Below are 21,400 nucleotides of genomic sequence, written 5' to 3'. Positions count from 1 at the left end.
ATTGTACAATATCAACAATCCTCAAATGAATCAATTCAATTAATGAAATCTTTCATTTTAAATTCATTCAGAATATGTTGGTTTTCTACCTTTATTTTTAATTTCAATGAGACATTCCAACCGATATTAAATGTAATGAAAGCAACAAAAATGTAGAAATTAAGTCTATATTCATAATAATGTCAATTCGATTTTGATTGATATGATAGTTTTATTGTAGAATTTTCAATTACTGAAACTCAACTCATTAATGAAATATGTACTCAATAAATCATTTCAGAGAACAATATTGTTCTATTGATTATGGTTTCATTGAATTATTTCCTAACAAAGGGACAGTTTTCAAATTTAATTTCAAAAGGATTCACATAGACAAAATTAAAACTATCAATTGCCAGAATATACAGAATTAAAGGCAGGGTTCGTATATACGAACCCTGATTCCAAGGGAAGGAGGTTATAAAAAGAGCCGTCTTTAGAGAGTACCTTAGTTAAGGGAACAACAATTCCTCCAATGACGTCACGGACATCTAAGGGCGAGTTTTTTAATGAGCCTTTTTCCTGAGAATAGTACAGCGAACGTGTCACGAGAGGCAGCACTAGTAGTAGGGACAAACATAAACTATTCACATGTAAAGCAGTGTTATTTACTAATATTAATTTATTATTTAAAAATATAAATAAAAATAAATAAATATAAAAAATTATTTTGTGCTAGTATAATGCCAATAAAGCATTGCTGTTTTGCGAATTGTACGTCGGATAATCGATATCAGGAAGAAAACGTGTTTTTTATACCATTTATAAAACCTCATTAATGAGGTTAGATGTAAGAAATGGATACATGCTTCGAGAAGAGTGGATTTAACAATCCACTCTCACTGCAATAAATAAATAAATATTCATATGCATGCTCTAAACATGAAATGAATAGTAAACTTTCCATAGTTATAATTACCATTGATTAGAGTTAGATATAACCTCAATCGTTTATTAAACTATATTCATTCATTATGTTTAATCAAATTTATTTCATTACCATCTATATTTGATTCATATTTCACTCGGAAATAAATCTGAAATTCATAATTATTTTAAATTTCTTTTATAACAGTTTGAATCTACCGCTCTCGGGTGAAGACGATCGTCTTCGGGTGAAGACGATTGTAGATACTAACAATCGAAACGTCGTGAACTAACGTGACTTGGAATCTCTTCACTTTTTATTTTCTTTCTTTTTTCATTTCTTTATTTTTATTTATTCAATTGTTCTATATTTACTTGTATTTTATTTCACTATTATTTCATTTCAGGTTTATTTTGGTTAATATAATTATTATTTTCAGCTATCTCATTTTTAATTCTTCTTTTTTAGTTGTTTCAGGGATTTCAAATCATTTTATATAGTAGACAATGGAAGTCCGAACTAGTGAAATTCATCATGAAACATTGTCAATCACCTTCAAACAAACGTTAGAAAAGGATGTTATGCACTTAAGTTTATGTCGAGTCATTGCAGTGAAAATATCCTTCTGTCTTTATACTTTGCCCACTTCCATTCTCATATGAGATACGGAATTTTAAACTGGGGAGCAAGTTCCTCTGTACAAAAGTTGTTTTTATTACAAAAATACGCAATCAGAATAATTGCAAAAGTGAGTAGATGATAGTCGTGCAGAGATTTTCAAAAAATTTAATATTTTGACTGTTATGAGCACATACATCCTCGAAGCGTGTTGTTTCATTTTCAAAAATAAGGCCACTTATAATGCCATCAGAACACACCATGAACATGATACCAGAAGAAAAAACCTTATTTTACCCCACCGGCATATCATCGTCCGGTATCAAAAAAACTTTGAATATATTGGATGCAAATGCTATAATTCTCTGGCAGATCACATAAAGAATGCAGCTTTTTTAACAATTTTCAAAAATCTCCTGAAAAAACACTTACTCCGCAAAAACTGCTACACCATAGAAGAATTTTTTAATTAGGAAACTTTAATTTTAAATGGAATATGTAGGCAATATGCTTTTCATGTATATGCAAACTAATGTGCATTTATGTATGTGAACATGTATGTGTATTTATATTTATGTGAATATCTATAACAATTTTTTCAAATCTGTATTGTATTATGTTGTTATACTACTTTTTGATATTTTTCACAATTTTCCTGTATTTTTTCACAAGTTAATTGCTGGAAAGAAAATAAATAAATAAATGAATAAAATTGACTTCCAGCAAATCAATCATCCCAGTGCCGAAATTTTCATATTCGGTAACTTCAATGTCCACAATAATAAATGGCTCAAATTTTGAAATATAAACGACGAACAAGGTCGAAGCTGATGTTTTTGCAATAAGCAGTGGACTTATTCACATTATATATGAGCCAACCAGGATTCCTAATCGTGATGGAGAATATGCTAGTCTTCTGGATCTATATCTAACAACCAATCCAGAAATGTACACAGTCACCGTAAGATCTCCATTAGGATCTTCCGACCACAAACTCATTTCATTGTTGAGTAAATCACCAAAAGAATGTTGGGGAACAATCAAAGCTGCGAAAAGTTTGACATTACAGATCTGCTGAGTGGGAGGATCTTCAAGACCAATTCCGAATTTTCCCCTGGCTATATGATTGTTTCAGCTTTAATGATCCATCAACTTGTGCTTTTGAAATCACGGAAGTTATTCTATCATCCATGGATGCATATATTCCTTTTTCAATGAACTTCTGATGGCAAACCTTGGTTCAACGAGCAAGCTGTTACCTCCAAAAATCTCGCCTACCGGCAGTGGGGCAAAAATACCAGTGCCGAAAACCGAACTAGGTTTGTTAATGCCCGCAACAGCTGCAAACTTAGAATAAATGAAAGTAAAGAACTTCACAATCAGAGAATTAGTTATAAAATGCTTGCCAATCCCAACGGGTATAGATCCTTCTGGTCGGTGGCTAAAGCTGTCAACCAAAACTTTACAAAATCCACAATTCCACCACTAACACAAGCGGATGATTCAATTGCAACAACAGCCATAGAAAAAGCAAATCTTCTAGCCGAACAATTTGCGTCCCACTCCACAGTCGAATTTTTGAGAAAGACACCACTAGAATTTTCACAATGCCGGAAATTACTTTTCGACAACGTCTAGTCAGGCGAATTTTGAAACAGCTTAATATCAACAAGGCGTCTGGTCCTGATGAAGTGCCCGTCATCGTACTTAAAAAGTGCGCCAATGAACTCACACGAGTATTTTGCAGACTTTTCAACCTGTCTTACAAGGAAGAGGTTTTTTCTTCTTGTTGTAAGATTTCTCTCGTTCAGCCTATTTAAAAATTTGGAAGGCTTTAACATCTTGAGCGATTATTTATCAACATGGCTTCCGGAAACAATAATTAACAGGCGACCTTCTATCCTATATGACACCAATATTTGGAATGACGCAATCGAGGAACATGGAGAGTCAAGAGCTATTGCGCTTGATATTTCTAAGACCTTTGACCGTATGTGGCATGAGGGTTTGCTGGGCAAACTTCGATGATATGGCTACTTTCGCACAGGCATCGCTCTTAGAGCGCCTTAAGAATGTTCCTGTATTGCTTGTGTTTTGTCCTTGAAAAAGTCATTGACCTTCAACGTTATCTCACAGCAACTTTGTTAGGTTACATATACCAAATAATATTAAAACTATAAAGGGTTTTACAAAAACCGCGACACGTGTTTCGCTGTACAAAAGCTTTCTCAAGCGTAAAATTTTACGGCCAGTTTTATTCAATCAAATAATATTAGAATACGCGAATTGATACATTTTGTAAGCTCTATATCATCAAAACTCGAGTCATTAAAAATATTGAATATTCGAACTCAGCATACTTCACCTCTTCTATAATTGGTAAGTTCATATCATACTACTTTTGATATTAGTGCCATTTTGGTCGAATTTTGAACTATAATCTACCATTTACTAGTTAGTGGAAACTTTTTCAGCTAAATGCTCTCTTGAGATGGTTCTTCTTAGTAAAGGTAAGGGTCACCAGAGGCTGCCCTCAAGGTGGGGTACTATCACCCCTTCTGTGGTCGCTCCTAATGAATAGTCTGCTTGATGCCCTCGAAAGAAGAAAAGTAGATCTGTAAGCTTATGCAGATGACCTTGTCGTTTTGGCAAGGTCCACGTCGGGAAGGGTAGCTTGTAACACATTGAGGTGACCTCACCTCAATGGCGAGGTCATTCCATTTGGAATAGAGGTGAAATATCTTGGCATTGTCCTTAAAAAAACTCACATGGAACACTCACTTGGAAAAAGTTTTACACAAAGCCAGACTATCCCTATGGACATGATGCCGAAGGATTTGTGGTAAAACTTGGGGTTTAGGTCCCAAACAAATCTATTGGATTTATGTGATGATTGTCAGACCAATGATCACTTATGGTGCAATTGCCTGGTGGCCGAAGGCTTTACATAAAACGGCTCAGGCGAAGCTCTCTGGCTTACAGAGACAGGCTTGTCTGGCCATCAGTGGAGCCATCAGTACCACATCGTCAGCGGCCATAGAAATCCTTCTAGATCTACCTCATCTTCACATTTTTCTGGAGAGAGAGGCTAGATGGACTGCATATAGACTTGTGCACATTGCCAATTGCACAAATCAATTTAATGCAGAGTGCAACAGACTGTTGGTTGACACTGGAAGTTACAGAATTCTGGAAATGATCTCTGGCTTCATGCCTCCAACTGTCAACTACGAATTGCCTTATAAAGTACTGTTCCCGAGTAGCCAGGTGGTTTGACGTGGGTGCTTTGTTCACTCACTCGCATTGACTGCCGTGTTGGTCGGTGGTTCAAGCTCTAGTCTGAACGATCGATCGAATTTCACTTGCTATCGTCTAACCCGTGTTAGGAATCACACGTACAATTTATACAATTGAAAATGATAACAATACAATAAATATGATATGATATATATACACACACACACATATACATATATATATATATATATATATATATATATATATATATATATATATATATATACACATATATATACCATACATTTTTACTAGGAAATATACCATACATTTTATAGTTCAGCAAGTTAATTGAAGATTTGGTTAGCTATACTAATGTCTGATTACATTACTGAGTTTGGCACCTAAGTGATTGAACACTTGTATTGTGCAACTCTATTATATATGCGGATTTCAAATAAGTCTTGTAACAAAATGGCGTAGGAATAATATTAAAACATAATGAAAACTTCATAAGCGTATGTCAGCAAAGAAGTGTAAATGTTGCATTAATTTATTTATTCAGTATTTTTAGAAAGGTGTAATAATTATGAAAAATATATTTTTTTGATAGAACACTGGATTTCTTGAAATTTTTTTTTTCTTTTATACTGGATGGAAGAAGGTTGAATGCTTTAGGTAAAGTATATATTAAACATCTATGAACAATATTTTTGTTGCAGTTGGGAATTCTAAAGTGATGGTTTGTAGTACTTCTGGTTGTATAGTTATGTGAAGGATGGTTCTGATATTGCTTGTATTTGTAGGCATTATACATAGGCTATGAAAATATAGAGATCTTATGTCACCAACGTCTTCATCATAAAGTAGTGCTGTCTGATAACGTTTTGTTTTCCTATATATTATTTTTAATATATAATTTTGAATGACATTTAGTTTTTGTAGAGCATTTTTGTACATTCCTCCCCATACTAGAATACCATAACGAAATAGTGATTCGGCCAGTGATTTGTAAATTAATAAAAGGAGATTTTTAGAGAGGATCTCTCGTAGTTGATAAAATTTATATATAAGCTTCCTCACTTTATTTGTTAGATAGTCAATAAAGTTACTCCATTTTAAGTTTTTATCTATTATAACCCCTAAGTACTTGATTTCTTTCAACTCTGTGATTTCCTCCTTGATCTTAATTTTTATACTACTGAAGGAGGGTCTATTAACATCTGTTGTTGAGAATGCAATATAGTGTGTTTTCTTGACATTCAGGGATAATTGGTACTTATCCAACCAGTTTTTGGCAATTTCCATATCTCTTTGCAGAAAATATTTTGTCTCAGTCCATGTATTGCCATTAAACAACATGACGGTATCATCCGCATATGATATTACTTTTGCATTTGTTGATGAAGATAAGAATGCGTTGATATATGTTAAAAAGAGAATAGGTCCAAGTAATGTGCCCTGAGGTACTTCTATTTTTATCGTTCTTGGATCACTTAAGGTGTCATTCAGTTTAACTATTTGTGTTCTATCTGAGAGATAACTGCGAAAGACATTCAATACTGTCCCACGTACTCCATAACATTCCAGTATATGGAGGAGCTTTTCATGATTCACAGTATCAAATGCTTTCGCTAAGTCAAGAAACACTGCGATACATTTCTTATTAGAATCTAATTTCTCAGTTACTTCTGTTATGACCGAGCACATTGCATCAGTGGTAGACTTACCATTTCTAAATCCAAACTGCTGTCGGTGGATTATATCGTTTGAGTCTAGAAAGTGTATTAACCGATCTTTCAAACATTTTTCAAATAATTTTCCAAAATTATTGATAACACTAATGGGTCTGTAGTTACATATATCAGTTTTATCCCCAGATTTATATATGGGTGATACAACTGATGATTTAAATTGCACTGGAACGATGTTTGTTTGGAATATGAGATTGAATGTATGTACCAAAGGTGTGGTGAGAATATGTAAATGAATTTTTTTTAATATATCAGTTTTGATTCCATCAATGCCTGGTGAACTACTATTTTTTAAAGAAGAAATGTGTTTGATTAATTCATTTTCTGTTACTGGAGTTAGAAACATGCTATTTGTATTAGTAAATATATTTTCAGTAATGTCAGGATCACCTGTGATATTTTTATGCATATATATACTTTGAAGAGATTTTAAACAGATTAAACTGAGAGGATTGGATTCTCCTTGGAGAAGGGAATATTAAGGCAGATAGTTGTTGATTCACACCTTCAGGATCTGGTGCAGTGTTTTCAGTCGTAAACCCAGGACAGAAATATCAACCTGCCTAGGAGAGATAGGAAGAATCCAACCTCACACACCTACTATTTCTTACGAAGTTGCTTTGATACATATGTAAATATTCAAAGGTATTTGCAAGTTGCAAAGCTTCTGGGTGATTGTAATTATTGACCGTAACCCCTAAGTTATCATTTGTCCAATTGACATTAGGTACGTTGTAGTCACCACATATAATGAATTTGCTATTAGGATATGTCATAACCAAAGATTCAACACAGTCACAGTGGGTATTATATAATAAAATATCAGATGCAGGAGGGATATAACAGGAACCAAAAACATAGTTGGAATGTTGAAAATATACTTGAACAAACAAATGCTCAACCATTTTGTCTACCAGAAGGTGACAAGATTTCAATCGTTTCCTAGTGGCTATCAATACCCCTCCTCCTCTCAATTTGTTAGTATTCTTAACAGAGTCTCTGTCTTTCCTGAAAATATCATAATCAACCAAATTGAGTTCTGAATTGAGAAAATCTGATGTATTCCGATATAGACCATATGTATAATAAAACCAGTTTTTTTTAAAACATTTATAAAACTTAGGGGTAAAAAATATCATACATATTTTCAAAACTTAAATAGTACACATCAGAAACTTTCAAGTTTTCATAGCAGAATACTATTATACAAAAATTCAAAACAGAGGAAACTACCTCTTCCATTCGAGTAACTTATCTAAAATAACATTAGAATCATCTGACCCATACATTACAATTTTTCTATCAAATTCTAATAGGTTCTCCGGAGTATTAATTGCAGCATCAACAAACGCCAGAAACATGTAAGTTTCTGTGAACATTTTTAAAAATCTTCGGATTCCTTTAGTCTTCCCATGTTTTATGAATTCTTCAGTCTGAAACAAATGAAATACAAATTTATAAAGATGTAGAAGTTAAAAGCTTAATCATCCCAAAATAAGAGTCTATTCCAAACAGTCCCCGGTTCACTTTTTCATAAACCACTTTCTTGAGAATTATAGTTTGAGACATTTTACAAAGAAATAGTTAGGGAATTTCATAAATAATGTATCAATGACATCGCTGATATTGGTAAAACTAAATGTTCATCTTGTTAGATATACTTGTGCTATGAGAATGCTTAGGAGAATTCATGCTTCACTAGAGATTCAATTCTATTTATCGTAAGAAGGATCACAACTAGGATTTGAATAACCTCTATTTCATTATATTTTTTAAAAAACTATTTGACTGTCAAATATCCTGTACCACACATTGGTTATGAATGAGTACCTCTCCCGATATTTGATTACAAAACCAGGATTTGGTACCAGCATCAAAAATGTTGTGAAATTACATTAGAAGAAAAAGTTGCTTAGAACTGTATGAATTTTTCATACACGCTCTTGTTTTTGCACTGTGATTTTAATTTTGTTACAAATGAAAAACAATAATAAACAGTAACATGAAACCAAAACTACTTTTCCAAACACCAGAATAGTAAAAAGTGAGTTTAATTCATCACCTGAAGACGCGTGTCGAGAAGAGTATTTTAGTTCGTCTCTTTCAGAAAAGTGCTTGTTTTATTCTACGGCAGAGGTTCCAGTTTTCCTTTTTATTTAGCAACATAAAAACTATACAGCAAGACAAGTAACTATGAAACAGATAAGTCATCTTTTGTTTCCAAACAAAAGTATTTTTTTTCAAATTATGTAAAAAAAAATCAATTCTGTTGTACTTTGGCGAAACTGAGTATATGGTCATAAAATTGTATGAGAAAACAGTAAGTGATGAGTGTCCAATTCAAGACAAAAAAGCAATGTCAAAGTCCTATTTCATGTATTTTCTCCTACTTTTAAAAAACCCATATGTAGATGACATCAATGATGTCATGTCACTGTATAAGACTTTGTAACACAGCTTATACAAAATTTTCTATGAAAATAAAACTGTTAAAGCAAATTAAATTATAACCTTCATAAAAATATGCTGCTGAAACTGTAAGAACATTTGATAATTCTGACATAGAAGAATATACTTATTCTCAGATGAGAATTTGAATATTATTTTACTACAGTGATTTTTCATGAACATAATACCATATTTTTGAGAGAAACATTCAATAAAGACATTATAAGGTATATTCTAGATGACTTTTGGAAGTTTTCACATGTTTTCAAATATTAATCAAAAATTGTCTTCCAAATAATCTGACCTTGAAGTTCCATTGGGCAGTATGACTTTTCAGTGGCAGATTAGAGTTGATTGAAAGGCCATTATATATAGAATCAAATAGTTCATTGTAATCTGCAAATATTCCTAACTAGCAACTCTACCCGGATTCACACGGGTAGCAGAGCATATATTCCTACATTTTTCCTTCTGTCATAGTATCACATCATTTCGTAACTGATAATAATGATATTTGATAAAATTCACTCAAAAAAACGCAAGTACACATCCATCAATTTGAATTTCAAAACATGTAAGTACCTATCTACTTATTTTTTTATTTATTTATTGAATTATGATTCCCTAATGTACAGGTTAGCTAACTTGAAATATAATATAATCAATTTATGGTGGATAGTATAAATGTCAAACTATTTCAAGACCAGCTGGCATGTTTCGACATGAAGCATACGATACCTGTTCCAACACGTACAACAGCAAGCACTAGTACTTGCCTTGATAATTTCATTATTAAAAATGAAAATGCTTACGAAGTCTTCGTGAGAGACTTGCACATCTCAGATCACTTTGCTCAAGTGATTAGATTCTCCACTGAACAAAATGGTATACGAGATGAAAAATCATGTAATTTTGGTAGAGTGTTCTCAGAGGAAAATATAGAATTGTTCAAAGATGTACTGGGTAGAGAGTCCTGGGAAGATCTTGATGGCATCACCTGCCCAAATCTTGCGTATGATATATTCCATAATATAATTCATTATTACATTGAAGTGGCTTTTCCATCAATTCGTTTTCGTGGACAGAGAAAAAAAATTCTAATATTATCACGCAGGAACTCAAAGGCTCTATTTCGCTTTATTCAGCGTGTGCCAGGGAAGATGATCGCTATAAAACTGTGAGCAAGCATCTCGCACAAATATATAGGGAAGAATTGAAGGAAAATCATAAACGCCATGTTGATCATATAATAGCAAAATCCAATAATAAGTCGAAAACAATGTAGCAGATGATTAACCATCTCAGGAAAAATGACATACGAAACAATAATATTGAAATGAATGATGGTAATGTTGAGATATCAAAAATCGAGATGGCCAATAATTTCAATGCCCTTTTTTCCCCTATGAAGTGTCATGATGAGATAGACATTAAATTTATGGAAAATAATGTTCCCATCTGTCAAAACTCCTTTTTTATGCATCCCATTAGTGAATATGACATAATTGATTTGATAAAAACACTAAAAAACTCGGGTGCAAGTGGTTATGATGATATTTCAAACAAGCTCCTAAACAAATGTGCTCATGAGTTATCATATCCGCTACATCACATCATCAGTAGGTTTTAAACATCATTGTGAAATTTTGAATTCATCCGGTAACATAATGAAGCACATGATAGAGTTGTACTGAGGAGATTTATTAAAAAATGCAATACGATGAGGAATTCGAAATAATTCTCCATTTCTGGTATTATAATTATGTTATATTATAATTATTATATTATATTATAATAATTATAATTATATATAATAATTATATTATATTATAATATTATATTATATAAATATGTTATATTATAATTATGTATCGAAGGCCTTCAATTAATCAAAAAACAGGAGAGGATAGATTTTTTATTTGTCTGTATGTCTGTTCTTACCTACTTTTTCAAAGAGTCTTGATATGGAGCAGAGTAAAAAAATATCTACAATTGCGAGTTTTCATCAAACTTCCTTTTTAATGGGCGGTAATAATTACTGCTCTTTTAAGAACATTTGGAATAATACCTTGTACCTGGTTCATGAGGTGAGTTATTGAATCACTAATTGCAAGAAGGGTTTCTTTAGGTGTATTTATAGATCTCGCAGATTTTTATTTTTCATTTCAGGCAGAGTACCGAATACATCACTCATATTCTATTGAAGGATTACATGAAAAGGACAAAAATGTGTCTACAAATTCAGTGGCAGTACAGGAAAGGGACAAATTTTGTCCGAAGTGTTTTAATTCAGCATCTTCAGCTGCATTGGAAAATGTTCAGCAAATAATTTCAACACTGTGTCAGGATCCATATGACCGTCATCTTGTTGGAGAAAGATAATACTTTTTAATCCATTTTTATCTTCCGAGTTAATTGTTGATAATGTTCCTCCACGTTTCTTTCGTTTTATTTTGACTCGCCTATTTTATCACTAAAAAATTCATTTTTGCCATGTTTATCTTCTGTTTATGCTCCCTGAATTTTGATTTATAGCTTTCAAGGAAGTTAGGTTCAGCTTTACGAGTAGTATAGTTATACAAAAGCTAGAATAATTCCGTCAAGTTTTTTTCGTTTCTCAATGATTTCTTGAGATATTCAACGTTTAGAATTATTGTCTACAAACACTCTCTTACATACATCATCTTACATACATACATCTTACATACATCAGTATTCAAAAAATTGTTCAAAGCATCATCCAACGTCATGAGATAAACTAGAGTCCAATTTTCATTTAGAAGTATAGATTGGAATTCGGTAAAATATTCGAGGAGTAACTAACGCCTCATGATTGAAGATTCTTCTCATTGTTTCAATATGATAAATTTTCATCTAGAATGAAACCAAGAAATGTAGCACTGGTACTCTCCTAGATATTTGATCAATGTCTTTTGAACTATTTATTTTAATTTCTGTACACTATTTCCATTGTAAATTAAAGTGGTGTCATCAGCAAACATTTATAACTTACCAAATAAATTTACTCTAGCCAAAGAATTGAAATATATATATAAGAAACGAAACAGGTCAAAGTATTAATCCTTGAGGTACCCCACATGTTATATTTTTTGAAACTAATTATATCGCCCATATAGACATATTGCTTCCTTTGTTCAAATTTAAATCTAACTGGAATTGGGTTATGGCATCTAATAGTGTGGACTCCCTGTCACTATTTTCTCGAAATCTGTATTGCCCATCATATTATAATTTTGACTTTTCATAATATTCAAACAATTTAGGATGTGCTGATTTGTCAATAATTTTAGGTAAAACTTGAATTGGTCTAGATTTCGTCATTTGATATTTTCTACCTGCTTTAAATAATGGTTTTACTATGTCAGTATTTGTATTATTAGGTACCAAATCTGTTGAAAAAGATTCATTAAATTTATTCAGCAGTGGTGCCAATTCTGTGTGATTTGAGCCGTGCATTTGACTGTGTCAATCATGAGAAGTTGGCTTTAAAATTCGAATATTAATTTTGATCGATTGATTGATAATATGTTTATTTTTTAAGAATGAATTCTTGTTATAATCACAATGTCATAAATAAATATAAATATAAACATGAAGTATAAGATGTGAAGTATAAGTGTATAAAATATAAATGATTAAAAAAAAATATAAACTATATATACATACATATGCAGAGGTTACTTGACAAGAACTAGGACAACGAATAAAAATATGTTTCACACACAGTTCAATCGCAGTTTTATCACATTCTAAATTACAGGGCATCGTTAAAATATTCTTGTAGGTCATAATAGGCTTTATCACTTAATAGTTTTGTACAATTCTTTCTAAATATGATGAAAGGAGTCTCTTTGATTTCATTGGGAAGTTTATTGTATATCCTGATTCCATTATTATCAACGAGTTTTGAACCAAACATGTTTTTGGAATTAGTAGACTCAGTTCATTTGACCACCTTGTGTGATATGTGGCTGTAGCTGTAAATTCATAGTTCTCCCTATTTTTATGTATAATTGACACGGTTTCCAATATAAATATTGAAATAACCGTAAGGATTCTATGTTCTCGAAAAAGGGGTTTGCATGAATCCCGCCATTTCGCTTTACATAGGTACCTGATAGCACTTTTCTGCAAGACAAAAACCGACTGCATAAGTTGTTTACTGCAAACACTCCAAAAGGGTATACCATACCTTAGATGAGAGTCTATTAAAGCATAATAAACTACTTTCGCTGCAGCAAATCCCAGTTCCTTTGAGATGTTTCTCAGTGCGAAACATTCTGATGCCAATTTTTTCTTGGCAAAAATTTCAAAGTGGAATTATTTTTTATTGTGTTATTGTCTAGGGGGATATCAGGTATATTACACTTGAATGCTAATATATTTGTTTTGCTAGTATTCAATGATAGAATATTTGAGTCAAACCAATTCTTCACTTTTTTCATGTCTTGGCACATTTTGTTATGCAATCTGTTTTTGTTCTTGTCATGCCACACTAATATGGTGTCATCAGCAAATAAGGTAAAACTTCCTGTAATGGATATGGTTGTCAAATCATTAATGTATAACAAACAGTATAGGACCTAACACAGAGCCTTGAGGTACTCCACAATTTATCTCTCCCACGTCCAAGTTAGATGACGTTCTTACAAATTGTTTTCTGTCAGAAAGGTATGAACTAATCCAAATATGACTGTTGTCCCTAAAACCATATCTTATGAGTTTCCGAAGCAATATGCTGTGATTGACACAGTCAAAAGCTTTGGATGAGTCACAAAGCACTGCTGCAGTGGCTTCCCCGCTGTTGATTTCATCATACACCTTGACTACAGTGAAATTATCTACGTAGATCCAGAATCTCGAAATCATATCAGGAAAATTAAAAGAAAATATGAAATTGAAATATGAATTATAAAGTGTTTAAAATATAAAATATTGTTGTAAAAATAAAATTCAAAATAGTCTTGTGAATATAACATTTTAAAAATAGTGCTGTAAATATAAAATTAAGGATAATGTTGTATATATAAAATATCATGGAAAGAGTATCGGAAGAGTAGTAAATAGTGCTGTTGATATAAAATTCAAATATGAAGTCTAAAGTATATAAAATATGGAAAAATAATGTTTTATATATAAAATTTAAAAATGGTGTTGCAAATATAAAATTAAAAGTAATGTATATATAAAATATCATGGAAGAAGTTTTGAATGAAGAGAGAATAATGTTTTATATATTAAATATGAATACCAAAGAAACTTATAATGAAAGAATACTTATATTATAGAGCAATAATTTCTATGTGATTTTTTTTAAAACAAATTGTAATATATGTTTTTTATATCAATATATTGATGGATGGAAAGGCGTGACTGGGCGCTAATCCATTCCTTAATTTTTGCTTTAAATAAATGATGGGAATTATATTCTTTCATTTCATGAAGGATCAAGCTATATAATTTGGGTCCCAAGTAGACATAACTTCTTTGTAGGGTGTTTTTTTTTCAGGTCTTGGTATAACAGAAGAATTTATTTTGTGACGTGTACTGTAGTTATGGTTTATGGCTATCAGTGTATTTCTGTGAGTATGCTGTCGCATTACTGCTGATAGAAAATATAGTTGTTGAAGATCAAATAACTTCGTTTCGCGGAATAAATCATTAGTGGGGTAAGTGTATGGTTTCTTAAATATGATTTTGATGATCCACTTTTGTATTTTTTCCAGTTGTTTGGTATAATTATTTGTTGTCGCTCCCCAGGCTAATATTCCATAATTGAAGTGTGGTTCAACTAGGGCATAATATAATATCTGAAGCTGATCAATTTCCAAAATATTCGATAGATATTTGAACTTTGACAATGTACTTCGTAGTTTTTTCGAAACGAAGGCGATATGGATGTCCCATTTCAAATTACAGTCTATGAATACTCCCAAATATTTAATATGTTGGACCATCGATATTGTTTGGTTGAAGGGTGTCATATTCTGGTAAGTTCTTCACGTATGACGTGAAAGGTATGAAATGTGTTTTCTCGATGTTCATTGTTAAAAGCCGATTTTTAAACCACTCTTGGATTATTTTTAAGTCTCTTTCAGCTTTTTTTTTAAAGATTGCCAATCCTCGTTTACATATATAATTGCTACGTCGTCAGCATAACTTACCACATCTCCTTCTAAATTTAGTATAAGCAAATCGTTGAGATAAACATTGAAAAGTATAGGCCCCAGGACTGTGCCCTATGGGACACCATATTTTACTAGTGTTTCTTCACTGAGGCTATCATTCACCCTAACTCTTTGAATTCTTTCTTGTAGATAGTTTTTCATCAGATCGTAGATCATCAGATCGTAGATCAAACGACAATTCCTGTAATGAATTATGAGCAAATATGGCCATGCCACCATGTATATAATTGGTCCTACAGTAGTTGGACAGAAGATGGAACCCCACAATATGGAGAGGTTCATCAGGCTTCAACCAATGCTCTGTCAGAAGGATTATTCGTGGAAAAGCTTGCTGTTTAAGTAAGATGTAAAGTTCATCGGTTTTGTTGCGAACGGATTGTATGTTGAGGGAAAGAATTGATATCATGATGTAATCTTTGGAAATCTGGTTTTCAATAAAAAAATCTTCACTTTTTTCATTATCAATATTATCCAAATTGTGGTTCGGGTAGATGTCTGATTTTTCTTCATCACTTTTTGTATAAGAACTAACATGGGTCAAGTCCTTTTCAAACGCGTTGATTTCATCATGTTCACCGCTATTTGAAGTACATTTTAGTCCTTCCAGCAAGCTCAAAATAGCTTTTCCTAAGAAAAACTTGTCCGCATTCGTCAGGTGGATTCCATCTCTACTATTATTGCTCCTTCGCAGTGTGTTATTGCAATCCAGGAAGGATATTAGGTTATTATTTTGGAAGTGAAGTTTCTTGAGGATGAGAAGATTATTTTAATAAATCAGTTGATTCATATTCACATCGAATTCACATCGGTTCTGAGCTGATAATGGTGTGAGTGTTGTTGAGTTTGGAATTAACTAAGTCCAGATTATGGTATAAGGGGTGTTTCACTCAGTTGGATAAATTCATTTCTCCAGAATCAGGGCCAATTTGTGTCATTGTGAATGACGAAACATATTAGTACCTTCAAATTCAACTCTGAACGCAGAAACAACAAGGGGTGTATTACAAGGGTCCATATTAGGTCCTAGTCTGTTCATTCTCTATGTAAACATGATTGAATCTATAATTGAAGGCAGTAGTTACACAATTCAAGAGCATTAAATCAAGTATCCAGTTTTTGGGCACAATTTATTTTCTAATTTGAACTGTAATATCTTGGTGAATACTCATTTGATTTGATCGAAATTAGCGCTATTTGAATCAGTGCACTTTTCCCAACGTAACACAACGCTCTCATACGAACAACTCTCAGAAGTTGAGAAACTTGTGCGAGCTAAGGACTAACGAGTTCTTACCTTCTAACGTGTGATTCCTAACACGGTTGCAGAATCATTCCAGCTTCAACTAGATAAATTCTCTCGAGAAAACTATCTGGTCGAGGCGGGGATCAAACCCACGGTCTTCCAATCGTGAGTCGGGCGCACTACCACCGCGGCCAATTCAACGTCGCGGTGGAATTCCGTCCGTCGCGTATTTCTGATATGTACCGCTCTTGGTGGAATTAAATGTGCCGAGTCACTTGAATACTTTCCGTGAAAGTATCTATAGAAGAGAGACAAATCTCCAACCTTTCTTCTATGTTCCAGACTATCAAGGTTGCAAGTGATGTTGGCGTCTCCAATCAGACGGATGACTCTTTTCTGTTTTCAGGTTAGGAACAGTGTTCCAAACTTTTGAGAAGAAGCCTTTGCAATTCCAGCGGCATGATTGTGCCAAGACATATTGGTGTCCATTTTAACCCTCAACACACTTATTGAAACAGAAAGCGGAATTGTCTATCCTGACATTATTATATCCGGTTCGGTGACATTTATTTTTTAGGAGAAAACCAATGCCTGGGTTTTCGTGACCTGATATTACAATTACCATGGTCTTCTTCTCTTTTCAGTGTTGAGTGAATTACTGATAAATAATGAGGGAACAAAGTAAACTGCGCAAAGTTTGGCATTACAGATCTGCTGAGTGGGAGGATCTTCAAGACCATTTCCAAAATATTCCCTGGTTCAACTCTAACAATCCATCAACTTGTACCTTTTGAGTAAAGGAAGTTATTCTACAATCCATGAATGCATATATTCCTTTTTCGATGAAATGAACTTCTAATGGCAAAAGTTGCAAAAGTCATCGATTATAGTTATTATCTGAGATTGGCAAATTTCATCAAGTAAGTACCACAAACTTATTCCTTATTGCCAACATGGCTTTAAGCAGCAGAGATCAACTTCAACAGCAATAAATGAACTTTGCAATAGCATATATACAAGTCTCAATAACAAGCAAATTCCAGAAGTCTTATTTTTTTTATTTAACTAGAGCATTCGATACGGTGAACCATAGCTTACTCCTGGAAAAACTGCTCAGAATTGGAATCAGGGGAGCTGCCAATGACTGGGTTGCCTCATATATAAAAAAATAGAACACAAGTGGTAATGATTGATTCGATAAAGTCACATCCTGCTTCCGTTACAATGGGAAGTCCGCAGAGTTCAACCCTGGCTCCAATTCTTTTTATACTCTTCATAAGTGATATAGAAAATTAAAATATGTCCCAACAAAAAACAACAATCTATGCAGATGTCACAACTCAGATAGTGGCACGAAACGAGTTATCTCTATCCGTACAAGCAGCAAATGCAGTATCAAATGAATTCTCCAAGTGGTGTAAAAATAATAGGTTAACAGTCAGTGTCACCAAAACGGTATTTATGATTTTCCAGCAGAAAAACATTTTCTATGATTTTTGTCCTATTATAAAAATGAATAGCAAGTCCATTGAGCATGTAAGTCACTTCAAATATTTAGGTCTAACCATCGATCAAAAACTAACATGGGAAGTAGAAATAGAAAATATAGTAACAAAACTGAGCAGCATATGTTTTATAATAAAACAATTACGTGGAACTGTCTCGGTGGAAGTGCTAAAATTAATATACTATGGACTTGTGCAGTCTACTTTATCTTACGGATTGGCCTTCTGGGGAAACTCAGCTCATGCCATGAAAGCATTTAATCTCAAAAAAAAAGTGATAAGATGCCTAGCTGGACTTCAGTATTAAGAATCATGTAAGAACACATTCACTCAGCTGTCCATACTTACTCTTCCCTGCCTATACATATATGTAGTAGCTGTAAATGTAAAAAAAATGAATCTCACTACACAAAAAGTAATATATGCCATAACTACAACACACATAGGGGTAACGAATTGAGACTTCCTTACTCACGTTTGGCGGTGGGACAGGACTCTTCGAGTTATCAAGGCATCATTTACTATAACCATGCAGTCAAACTATTTGGAAATAAATGCAGTCTGCAAACATTTAAATCGAGACTATACGGTCACCAAACAAATAATGCATTTTATTCTGTGCAAGAATTTTTAATCTCCTGATATAAGTCAATAAAATGCTTTTTTTTATTTTTGTAATGTACATGCATGTATCTATTTATATTTTATATACAGTACGATGCAAATGTATGGAATAAATTCGATATTCACAAAAGGAGCGTCTTTCGGAAGAAATCCAAAAACAGGTCAACTTTATAATGGTTTCAATATGTATTAATACAGGGTCACCCGAAATTATGTATTCAGAAGACTGGAATTACAAATAATAGTAATTCGTTGAACCAAATGATGCTATGCACCGCCACTAAGAATAAAGTATCGTACTGTCTTCTATTGTTTTTGTTGATTAGAAAAAAGAAATGGTGATAAAAGTCCTACACTCTACTTGAGATTAGTCAATGTCATTGAAGTGAAGTATCATTGAAGCGGTTGACATTATTTCTAGAAAAATATTTAAATCACTTATAATCTGGCAATGAAAGTAACAGAAACCCAAAGAATCGAAATTTTAATTATAATTGGCTGTGGAGATAAAGTAAGGACTCAGGCAGAAGTTCGTGATTTATTCAATGCGAAATACCCCAACCGAGAACCCATTTCTCAATCAACAATAAGTAAAATTGAGAAAAAGTTTCGAGAAACGGGCCATGTTAAAGATCTCCCTAAAAGTGGTAGAAAATCAATTTCAGAAGTCCAAAAACTTGATGTGGTACTTGCGTTCCAAGAAAATCCCCATACCAGCACGAGGCAAGTCGCACTGGATAATAATTTACACTAATCGACTGTTGTTAGAGTGTTGAAAAAAGAAAAGTGGCATCCGTATAAAGTTCAGCTGGTCCAAGAACTGTTAGAAGAGTCGAATTTTGCGAAATCATGATGGAGCGCTCGCACAGAGATCGGAGTTTCATACAAAATATAATATTTTCAGATGAAGCTACTTTTATGCTCAACGGTCACGTAAACCGTCAGACTTATCGATACTGGGCAAGAGAAAATCCACATTGGATGGAGGAGCATAGCACACAATATCCACAGAAAGTGAATGGGCCGGAATTTTGAACAACCAGATAATAGGACCATACTTTTTTGAGGAAAGCGTAACTGGTGCTCGGTATCTACACTTTCTTCAAGATTATCTGATGCCACAACTGAATCAGCTATTTCCAAATAGAAATGATTTGTGGTTCCAGCAGGATGGGGCGCCCCCACACTACGCCGTTGATGTACGAACCTACCTGGATACTGTTTTCCGAGGAAAGTGGATAGGAAGAAGAGGGCCGATCGAATGGCCACCAAGGTCTCCGGATTTGACCCCGTTAGACTTTTTTTATGGGCATACTTGAAGAGTAAAGTTTACCAAAATCGACCAAATGTTTTAGAAGAGTTGAAGGAACGCATCAGAGCGGAGATTGCACAAATAACCCCCGAAGTTCCCGGAAACGTTAGAAATGAATTCAGTGCCCGGCTTTCACATTGCATCATAGCTGAAGTCATCAATTTGAATATTTATTATAATTTTATTGTACTTCAATAAATAACATGTTTTGGTTCATCTTGTATAAATGAATATTGGCATGGTTATACCGTTGAATAGATGATTAGTAGACCTTTTGAATGAGGTGCCACATGACCCCTGTTTGCATTTGAAAAAATTGTCGATTACGTCATCACGCCAACACTGGTGACGAAACGTCTTTCATATGAATATCATGAGATGGCCGTCAAAAATTAAAGTTGACCTGTTTTTGGATTTCTTCCGAAAGACGCTCATTTTGTAAATATCGAATTTATTCCATACATTTGCATCGTACTGTATAGTATAGTGCTCACGTTTGACTAGTATGATAAAATTTTATAAGTGTTATGTAATGCAATACAATTGTAAAATTTTTAATGATGAATAAATTCTATTCTATTCCCACATTAGAATCCAAAACGTGGAAATTAATTTTCAACAACGTCTAGCCAGGCCAATTTTGAAAAAGCTTAATATCAACAAGGCGTTCGGCCGTCGAATACTTTTATCATCAATGCTGGTGTTCCGCAACACTGGTTTTATTGTTATCAACGACTTATTGAAAAAACAAAGAATGTTATATATTGCATTGCTGAAGACAGCAAACTTGTCTCGTCATTCCATTAGGATTCCAGGACATCGACTACAGATGCACATCTTCACCGGCAGCAGGAGGCTGCATATCTCAATGAGCATCTAGAAGTGATTTCGATCTGGGGGGTGAAAGTAACCAGGTGCAATTCAATTCTACGAAAATCCAGGCATCGATTTTCTCCAAAAAGATAAATGTCTCCGAACTGGCTATAATAATGTCAGGACAGATAATTCCGTTTTGTGCTTCGATAAGTTTGTTGGGTGTTAAAATGGTCACCAATATATCTTGGCATAATCATGTTGCTGGAATTGCAAAGGCTGCTTCTCAAAAGCTTGAAACATTGTTCCGAACCAGAAAACTGTACACACCTTAGCAACTTTCGATGCTTTGTAAAACTCAGATAGACCTTCTTTCTAGTATTGTTCTCATGTATGGAGCTCTGCCCCCAAACATACCCTGAAGCTGCTGGATTCCATCCAGAAAAGAGCCATCTGCCTGATTGGAGACGCGAACATCACTTGCAACCTTGATAGTCTGGAACATCGAAGAGAGACTGGAGATTTGTTTCTCTTTAATGAATACTTTCACGGGAGGTGTTTAAGTGACTGGGCACATTTGATTACACTAAGAGCGGTACATATCAGAAAGAAGTGACGGACTGTGGCCGGCTGCTCATCGTTTTGAGGTTCAACTCAGTACAACTCGAACTTCACTATTAAGAACTCTTTCATTTGGAGAACTTCGTGTAAGTGGAATAAACTTCCTGAG

General features: G+C 33.6%; 1 protein-coding gene across 2 annotated transcripts in view; it reads right to left on the bottom strand.

Moving 5' to 3' along the window:
- Positions 1 to 7,598: 7,598 nt before the first annotated feature.
- Positions 7,599 to 21,400, bottom strand: part of LOC111516659 (uncharacterized) — a 134,049-nt gene continuing 120,247 nt past the window's right edge. Inside the window, exon 9 of one of the 2 annotated variants that reach the window (XM_074170269.1) lies at positions 7,599 to 7,949. In XM_074170269.1, the coding sequence (XP_074026370.1) occupies positions 7,746 to 7,949 (204 nt within the window). In that variant the 3' untranslated portion in view covers positions 7,599 to 7,745. The remainder of the gene's footprint in view (positions 7,950 to 21,400) is intronic. The other variant, XM_074170268.1, reaches the window with a different exon arrangement.

This window comes from Leptinotarsa decemlineata, unplaced genomic scaffold (genome assembly GCF_025532065.1).
Source record: "Leptinotarsa decemlineata unplaced genomic scaffold, Ldec_3_MD MMD2_P_RNA_scaffold_7, whole genome shotgun sequence".
Lineage (NCBI taxonomy): Eukaryota > Metazoa > Arthropoda > Insecta > Coleoptera > Chrysomelidae > Leptinotarsa > Leptinotarsa decemlineata.
Note: the sequence above shows the minus strand (reverse complement) of the source record. Positions and strands in the feature narration are given on the sequence as shown.